We start from the raw sequence: 8,888 nt of genomic DNA, 5'->3' as shown, positions 1-8,888 counted from the left end.
ATTGGGAATTTTATTGATTCGAATAGAATATGGCCCCAAAACACACTACAGTGTAGTGGTTGTAATGGTTCCTATTAGTATTTTAATGGAAACCATTAGAATTTTCTGTAATGGTTTTATAGTTTTTTCAGCAGGGAACTTTTTTACAACTTCTGATGCGTGTGCAAATCTTTGAGATTTCAAGTTTATGTCAAGCCTGGGAAAACTCAGACAACTTCCGGCAAATTTAAATTTAGTTACTACTGATGGTCTGGTTTTAAACAGGCTAGTTTATGTCATTAAAATGCGATTCATTTCAGAGACAGACGGAGCAGCGTCTTCTCTCTCCAGCACAGCAGGTGGCGCTCTGCAGCTCTTTATTCCACAGATAAACACACTAAAGAAAGAAAGAAAGCGCTCGCGTGTGATGTGTTTGTGTATCCTCAGTGTTTTTCTCTCTTGAGTGTTTTATTGAGTGTAAACAGAGTCTTGTCTCTGTGTATTTTAGTGTTGATGATGAGATGGATGTGATGTGCTGTAAATCAGGAACTGATCAGGGCTTACAGGATGATGAATCTACTGATCAAACCTCCACAGAGTCTCTGGATTATGTCTGTAATGCTGGAGAACAGCAGCAGATCCTGCAGACCAAACTCAACATGTGTTCAGTCAAACTCATCGACTTCAGGAACCTCATGATAGAGATAAAAACTGAACCTACAGAAATAAAAACTGAACCTACAGAAATAAAAACTCAACCAACAGAAGTGAAAACTGAACCCACAGAAGAGGAAGAAGATGAAAATGAGTGTTGTGGTGATGATTTTATTCTTTCAGGTATGTTTCTTTGTGTTGTCTTTTCACTGAAGTAATGTTCACTGACTTAGAATTTTCCATTTGTTTTACTTGTGATTTAGAAGAGAAGAAAATGTCCTAAAATTAACAAACCCTGTAACTTCAGATTTTTTCTTGCAGTACATTTTACCAAGCACCACGTTTTAATAACACCTATTATTACCAGATTAACAATTGTTAAAAAACATTTTAAAATGTATAAGATCCATTTACATTTAGCCATTTAGCAGATGCTTTTATACAAAGTGACTTACACAAGAACAGCAGTACATAAGTGCACTCAGTATTTTCCAGAGATCTGAAATATTCTTGTGGTGGTATGCTGAAAAAAGGCAATCATTACCCACACAGAAAAAAATGGTCTACTGTACGTGTGACAAACTACTAGTAATGTGTGACACAACACAATACTTTGATTTATTGTATATTAATTTCACATTTTATTTCATAAATCCAATATTCTCACCAAACTGTCTTTGACATGAACAAAGCTGACACTGTTTGCCATCTATAGATGATAAATGTGATAGGTTTATGTAACATTTTCACTTTTTCGATTAGATATTTCAGAAATAAAAACTGAACCCACAGTAGAGGAAGATCACAATGATGATTTTAATCCTTCAGGTATGTTTCTTTGTGTTGTCTTTTCACTGAAGTAATGTTTACTGCCTTGGAATATTCCATTTTTGATTCAGAAGTGAAGAAAATGTTTTAAAATTAACATACCCTGTAGATTTTTTTGCAATGTCTTTTACCAAGCACCATGTTTTGATTATGATAAATATTATTGAGTCAGTGATGTGACATTTATTATTTTGTGTCCGTATCTTTCAATCGGCCTGTATTTTGACGCAGGCCACAACAACTTCTTCAGGCTTTTCGGTCCCTGGCCAGACCCATCCAGTCTCTGCCAATGTCTTGTCTAAGTGAGTCCCGTCATCGGTTGCGGGTGGGCCGAGCCTTCCTTTGATGTCAAGTGGCAGCTATTCGGTCACAGCCCGTGTCCATCGCCCGTCTGAACTCTTGGCCACGTATCCGGCCAGGGGCTTCTTGGCCTGTTCAGCTTGGTTGATGGCATCCTTGACCTTGCTCATCTGCCTCAGTTGCTCGTTGAAGTGATCCGTCCTCTTGACGCCGACCATCCGCCGCTCAAGGGCCTGTTCGGTCACTGCCAGCTTCTGCTTATCGACAGTAGTCAGTGACCAGCTCTCGGCCCCGTAGAGCATGGCCGGTAGGACGGTGCTATTGAACAGGTGTGCGTAGCGGGGCATCGGCTGTGTTAGTGACCACCACCTCTGACACTTAGCTGACCCAGGCGGCTCCCTGTTGACTTGACAGCTCACGACTGTTCTTGTGCTCAGCAGTTAGCTCCTGTCCGAGGTAGACGTAGCTGTCAGTCTGCTCAATCTCTTTTTGGACGATGTAGATGTTGTTGTTGGCAACCTGGGGGTTGCGCATCCACTTTGTCTTGGCCAAATTCATCTTCAGGTTGACCGCTGCACCAGCCAGGTCAAGCTAGTCGAGTTGCAGCTGCACGTCTGCTACTGATTAGCCAATGAGGACTATGTCATCGGCGAAACGCAGATGGTGAGCCACTGGCCATTAATGCTGATGCCCTTGTTGTCCCTATCGAGCTGTCGAAAGCTAGCTTGGGCTAGGGCTGCTCGATTATGGGAAAAATCATAATCCCGATTATTTTGGTAAAAATCTTAATTTCTGTAATGACTGTAAACACACACACACACACACACACACACACACACACACACACACACACACACACACACACACACACACACACACACACACACACACACACACACTACTCCATTTAAAATATAGACCCAGAACCGTACAGGTCCTGTGTCCTCCGTGAAAACCTCTTAATGCTTACAACTCTCTTCAGGTTCAGAAACATGGAAGGATACAATGTGACCCCGGCTAGGATGTCGGTTAGGAGACACGCCCCTTACTGCTGATTGGCTACAAGTGTGTTTTGGTAGTTGACCCGACTCTCTTTTCCAAAGCGTTTTCAAACATTGTGCACTCCGCCTTTAATAACTCTCATTATGAACATTACCATCAGATACTAACCATGACCATCATACTAAATTATCTGCTTCTTTTTTCCATAACAAACGTGATTTTAACACGCATAGTTAATGCAGCCAATAAAAAAGTCTTTAAAGTCAAGGGTCAAGAGTCAAACTAAAACAAACACTGTTCAACATAATAGTGACTTTAAATGAAACAAAACATCAACATCTTAGCCTAATAAGAAGTCAATTGTCTTTTCTACAATATTTTCAGAAACAGACTTTTATCATTTCTCTGTCATTTACATAAGTTATTATTCTTAAATATAGAAAACTCTTTTTTAAACAACAAGAGAACATTATAAAATGACATTGTCATAACGTCTGACAACTATAGAATGTAACATTTCTCTAACCTTCAGACAACCAAGAAACGTTCTTAAAATATAAATAACTGGACACATTATGTGTTTTTGGGAACTTCCAAGAAACATTCTCATTTTGAAGGCCAGGAGCAGAGCTTAACATTTTATGAGAGCGACAATAGAAAGCCAGTGTAACCTGACAAAGAGAGGAATGACGTAATGTAATTGCATAAACTGTAATAATTTGCTGTTTAATTCTAACAGTTCTGAAATAAAAGATAAATAAATGAAACCTTTCAATAAGTTAAACTCATGTCGTGGAACCTGTCTGTTAGACATGTTTTCAATAGAAACGAGTCAAGACTTTAGAGTTTATGGGACTGTTTCCCAGAAAAGGCTTATCCTAGTCCCAGACTATAATGCATGTTTGAGCTGACCTATCTTTAAAAATTTTTTCTGAGGTATGTCAAAACTACTTAAATGTCCTTAAATAACTACGGCCTAGTCCTTGATTAATTCCCTGTCTGTAGCTGCCCCTATGTCTACTTCTAACTAGAGATAAGATTTAGTCTCAGACATTCTATGTCTAGACAAGTCTTACGACCAGGTGTACATCTAGCTTATGCAACCCAGCCCTATAGTGTCTTCTGCGGAGGCTTTTAATATAGAAACTGGTACAGAAACTGAATTTACCCTCCTGATGTAAGATGTTTTTATTATTGTGTTCCATTCAGATGAGAAGAGTGATTCACGTTCTGAGGGAGAAATAACATCGTCAACATCAAAAGAAAGACATTTAAAGAGACATGAGAGAAAACACACAGAACAGAAACTCTTCACCTGCAGGAGATGTAAGATCAGCTTTACTACCTTACAAGAACAGAGACGTCATTCAGAAGAGCATAGAGAGAGGAATCAGTTTCACTGTCACCAGTGTGGAAGAGATTTTGACTTCTTGTCTCAGCTAAAAGTTCACATGAGGACACACAGTGGTGAAAAGCCTTTCCAATGCACTGAATGTGGCAAATATTTTAGCACCAAACAAAATCTTGATGCTCATCAGAGAATTCACACAGGAGTAAAACCATACAAGTGTCCTCACTGTTATAAAGGTTTCTGTAAGAAATCTTATCTGATCATCCATGAGAGAATTCACACTGAAGAGAACCCTTACAAATGCTCTCAGTGTGAGAAAATGTTTGCTAATTCAAGTACCTTAATGGCCCATGAGAGAGTTCATAATGGAGAGAAACCTCATCACTGTGGTGTTTGTGGGAAGAGTTTTAATCAACGTGATTATTTACTGAGACACCAGAAAACTCATACAGGTGAAAAACCTTACAAATGCTCTCAGTGTGAGAAGACATTTGCTCAGTCAGGTCACTTAAAAATCCACGAGATAGTTCATTCTGGAGAGAAACCTCATCACTGTAGTGTTTGTGGGAAGAGTTTCAGTCGACCGCACAGTTTAGTGTCACACCACAGAATTCATACAGGTGAAAAACCTTACAAATGCTCTCATTGTGAGAAGACGTTTACTCATTTCGGTTCCCTGAAAGCCCATCAGAGAGTTCACACTGGAGAGAAACCTCATTACTGTGATGTTTGTGGGAAGAGTTTCAGTCAACATTACAGTTTAGTGACACACCAGAGAACTCATACAGGTGAAAAGCCTTACAAATGCTCTCAGTGTGAGAAAGTGTTTGCTCAGTCAGGCCAATTAAAAGTTCATCAGAGAGTTCACACTAGAGGGAAACCTTAACACTGCTCGGTCTGTGAAGAGAAATTTACTTTATTAGGAAGTTTTCAGACTCATCAGAAGAAACATACTGAAAAGTGGTGTAAGACCGACACCAGGGATCCTGCGGTGACAGAATTTTCTCATTGACTCAACATCTGAAATCTTTCTCAAAGGGTTTACATCTATCTCCAAGACAACAACCCCATTGTGTGGAGACAAAAGAGTCACCTCACCAAGATTACTTGCGTTTGTTCTCCTTCTTCACCCCCTCCTCATCCTCTCAGCTTAGAGCATCTGAAAGCTGACCTGAAACAGCTGACCGTGAACTGTGTATGAAATGTTACATTCAAGAGACTGAATCTGAGTCATGTTTGATATCATTTGAAATGTCTCGGTACAATGGTCTCACTCCCATAACAACAGAATTCAATTAAAAAGTGTAACGGCAAACTTCACTCAATGTTAAGAGACACCTCCCACCTTAGACATATAAACCAGTCACCCATGAGGTGAAGACCCTGTGTCCACAAGACCCAATTAATACCAAATTCATATCATTATTACAATGCTTTGTTCTCTTTGGATATTTAAGGAAAGTTTCCAGAAGGTTCAGAGGGATTTTCTATATTTTAAATCGAACCCCCGTTGTGCTGTGCGTTCTTTCTGATGTACATCACGTATCTCTTTATTTCACTTTGGAATTCTGTAGCCAGATGATTTTCATGATTTTAATTTCAACTGGATCATGAATTAACTTTTGTATTATGATGATCTTATTTTGGATTTATTCAGCATTACTCTGATTTATTGAGAAGTAAATTTGATTTATCCTTTGTTACCGCAAATCTACGACCAGGATAAAGTTAGCCTATTGTCTGCCATTTGGCAAATGTTATGGTCTGACGAACCTCTTAATCAATAGGGTTCATTTTGGTGTATCATCTGCCTTTTCAGTTTACTTATTTGGTGTGAAAAACCACCTTATCTTTAAGTATTGGCATATCTGACCGCCTTTAATTATTTGCTCTGACAAACCTGATTTAAAGTAGATTGACCAATTTAGCTAAATTACACGATTATCAAAAAAATGTATTTAATCCGTATTACAAACAGCGTGTGACTCTTGTGTGTGACTCTAACTCTTTGGGAGTCTGGATTAATAAAATGATCTAAATTCAAATCTTTCAAAAAAAAAAAGAAGAAGGGGTGTGTCCTGGCATCCTGGCCAAACCTGCCCCTTATATACTAATTAGCTATATACCGCTGTCTCCTCTCCAGTAATAATCTGAAGTGTGGTGTGTATTCTGGTGCTATATGGCCGCCGTTGCATCATCCAGATGGATGCTGCACATTGGTGGTGGTTGAAAAGAATCACCGTTTAATATGTAAAGCACTTTGAGTGCTGCAGAAAAACGCTATATAAATGTAACATTATTATTATTATTATATATTACATACAGTAAAATACGTAATCAATAAACCGGCCATGCAGAAAACTGCATTTATGTGGGATTTAGAGGTTTGTCAAGTTTCTCACAGGCAATAGCATCACTGCCTTTAGTACATATTTGTTCAAAAACTGTTTTATCTCCTCTCTTATACCACAGGCCTGCTAAATGCTTTATTAAAAAATGTCTGTGGTAACCTTGGTATAAGAAGAATAATTGACTCCTTTTGAATTATTTGAAAATAATGCACACCTGTTTCACGTCGTGCTGCATTACCACCTTGGGGGTGCATTATTTTCAAATAATTTAACAGTCCGTCGTCAATTATATCTTACATGTCTGCAGAACTTTTAAATCTAACATGAGCTTTTATCTTTGCTGTTTCTCTGGCAACTGCTTGAGCAACAGACTTCTGGGGACACCAAAGACTTCTTAAGAAAATCTCCCCTTCAAAACTACATATTAAAGGAGTCATATTATGAGATTGTTTTAAAATGTAAAATAAGGTTTTGGTGTCCCCAGAGTGAAGTTTAAGCTCAAAATACCTCACACACAATTTATTATAAGGGTAAAAATGGCATGTTGGGTGTGCTCTTTAAAATGCAAATGAGGTAATAAAATGCAAACACTGATCGCCAGGCCCGGATTCGCCATTGGGTGGAAAGGGGAAAATTCCAGGTGGGCCGGTCTGTTTTTTTTCATGAAGGTCCAGTGATGTCATGCCACCGGGTTGAAGTTTGCTGTACCGAGGCTGTCGGCACTCGCAATATTATCCAGCCCCACTCACCCATTTATGCCCAAATTGATTGTGTCCAGAGTCCCGACCACTTATTAGAAGAATTCTTGCATTATAGTAGGGTCCATTACCATCTAAAACGCAATGAACCCCAGGACCTGCTGCTTTCTTCTGCTTTTCAAAGCGCTCACCTGTGAACACAAATTTTGTTTCAGAAGTGTCTGTATTTGAGTGCGATTGCTGCGCGTTTAAATTTTAATGCCTAAACTTGAGCGTGACTTGAAACGAACAGCCTCTTAAAGGAAAATTATCTACAAATTGTAGTTCATATCTATGTAACAATGAATTGTCATTATCGTCTATTGCAAGAGTAACAAAAAATGATTTGATGCCAAGTTCATCCAGTTTATAGGAAAAAGTAAGTTTCAGATGAATATAATGTTTTCTTAAGTAAAGCAACATTTTGAAAGTCTATTGCAATGCATTAATGGCTGTACATCCAAACCCCTACAGATGATTCAGAATGCAGCAGCAAGATGGTGCACGTCACTCCTGTCTTTGTGAAGCTACACTGGCTTCCTATAGCAGCTCGCATCAAATTTAAAGCTCTGCTCCTAGCCTTTAAAACGGTTCCCTGTGGATTCAGCCATTTGGTGCTGGTCTTACAAATATCTTTTGTCAGGGTTTGGCACCACCTTACACCTGGCAGTGAACTTTGAGCTTTATCATTTTACAGGTATTATTTATGCTATTATAGCAACATTACACAATAACTAGGGTTTAAAAATGGAATCAGGAAGAACGTGACCTTTAAAATGTACTAACTTTCAGTCTATAAGCCGCGTTTTTTTTTTTCATTACTTGGCTGTGGCTGCGTCTTATAGTCAGGTGTGCCTTGTAAGTGAGTATGAATTAATTTTTACATTTATGAGGTAAGAGACAATATTACCTTCCACAGCCGCGAGAGTCCGCCATATGCTACTAATGTATATGTAATTCTAAGGATTCAGTGATGTGGAATGACGAGTACTTCACGCTAGTTGGCTTGTTTGGTTAATTTAGCCCAGTGGTTTTCAAACTGGGGGCCGCGAGATGGTGCCAGGGGGGCCCCAGTTTTATGACATTTTATAAAATACATTAATTTATCATGAATTCTGTGTAATTAAACCTAAAAAATTATAAGCCATCTAACCAAGAGCACTACTGGGTATAATTTTATATGTTTTGTTTAATTAAAATATAACATTTAAAAAAAATTTTTTTGTCATACGTTTTCTTTTGAGGGGCCGCTAAAAATGCACTGTACACAAGGGGGGCCACACGCTGAAAAAGTTTGGGAACCACTGATTTAGCCTATTCAACCTTCCAGGTATGTTCTGTATGCTATGGTTTATCGTTTAAATAACTGATAATATTACTTTAACGTTCAGCCATCTGTTCTGTCTGCTATTGTTTAGTTCAATAACTTGCCTTTCCAGATTAAATGTCTGTTCTTCGGCTTGGATTTTGTGAAATAATTTTCAAAGTAAACGCGACGTATAGTATATACTGTGAGTTATAATGTTTTTGTTCTTCTTAATGACACATTTTTAAATGATGCGGCTTATACTCCGGTGCGGCTTATAGTCCGGAAAGTACGGTATATAGTGTTAAACTTGATCTGACTATTTCTAGTGCACTTATGTATTGCTGTTCTTGTGTTGCTCTAAGTTCTTCTATTGTTTA

At 38.5% G+C, this 8,888-nt stretch overlaps 1 protein-coding gene across 1 annotated transcript; it reads left to right on the top strand.

Annotated features, from left to right (window-relative positions):
- The first annotated feature begins 382 nt into the window (after positions 1-382).
- Positions 383-8,700, top strand: LOC129445323 (uncharacterized). The gene is made up of 3 exons (XM_055206520.2): positions 383-816; positions 1,396-1,461; positions 3,973-8,700. The coding sequence occupies exons 1-3, from the start codon at positions 501-503 to the stop codon at positions 4,998-5,000; spliced, it is 1,410 nt and encodes a 469-aa protein (XP_055062495.2). The 5' UTR covers positions 383-500; the 3' UTR covers positions 5,001-8,700.
- The last annotated feature ends 188 nt before the right edge of the window (positions 8,701-8,888 follow it).

The sequence above is a fragment of the Misgurnus anguillicaudatus genome, chromosome 3 (genome assembly GCF_027580225.2).
Source record: "Misgurnus anguillicaudatus chromosome 3, ASM2758022v2, whole genome shotgun sequence".
Classification (NCBI taxonomy): Eukaryota; Metazoa; Chordata; class Actinopteri; order Cypriniformes; family Cobitidae; genus Misgurnus; species Misgurnus anguillicaudatus.
Note: the sequence above shows the minus strand (reverse complement) of the source record. Positions and strands in the feature narration are given on the sequence as shown.

What these genes read in the sequence shown, in the direction of transcription:
- LOC129445323 (XM_055206520.2), top strand. Translation starts at nt 501, where the DNA reads ATGGATGTGATGTGCTGTAAATCAGGAACTGATCAGGGCTTACAGGAT. An exon ending in TGATGATTTTATTCTTTCAG is followed by an intron (nt 817 to 1,395) that starts GTATGTTTCTTT and finishes TTTTTCGATTAG; the next exon opens with ATATTTCAGAAATAAAAACT. An exon ending in TGATGATTTTAATCCTTCAG is followed by an intron (nt 1,462 to 3,972) that starts GTATGTTTCTTT and finishes TGTTCCATTCAG; the next exon opens with ATGAGAAGAGTGATTCACGT.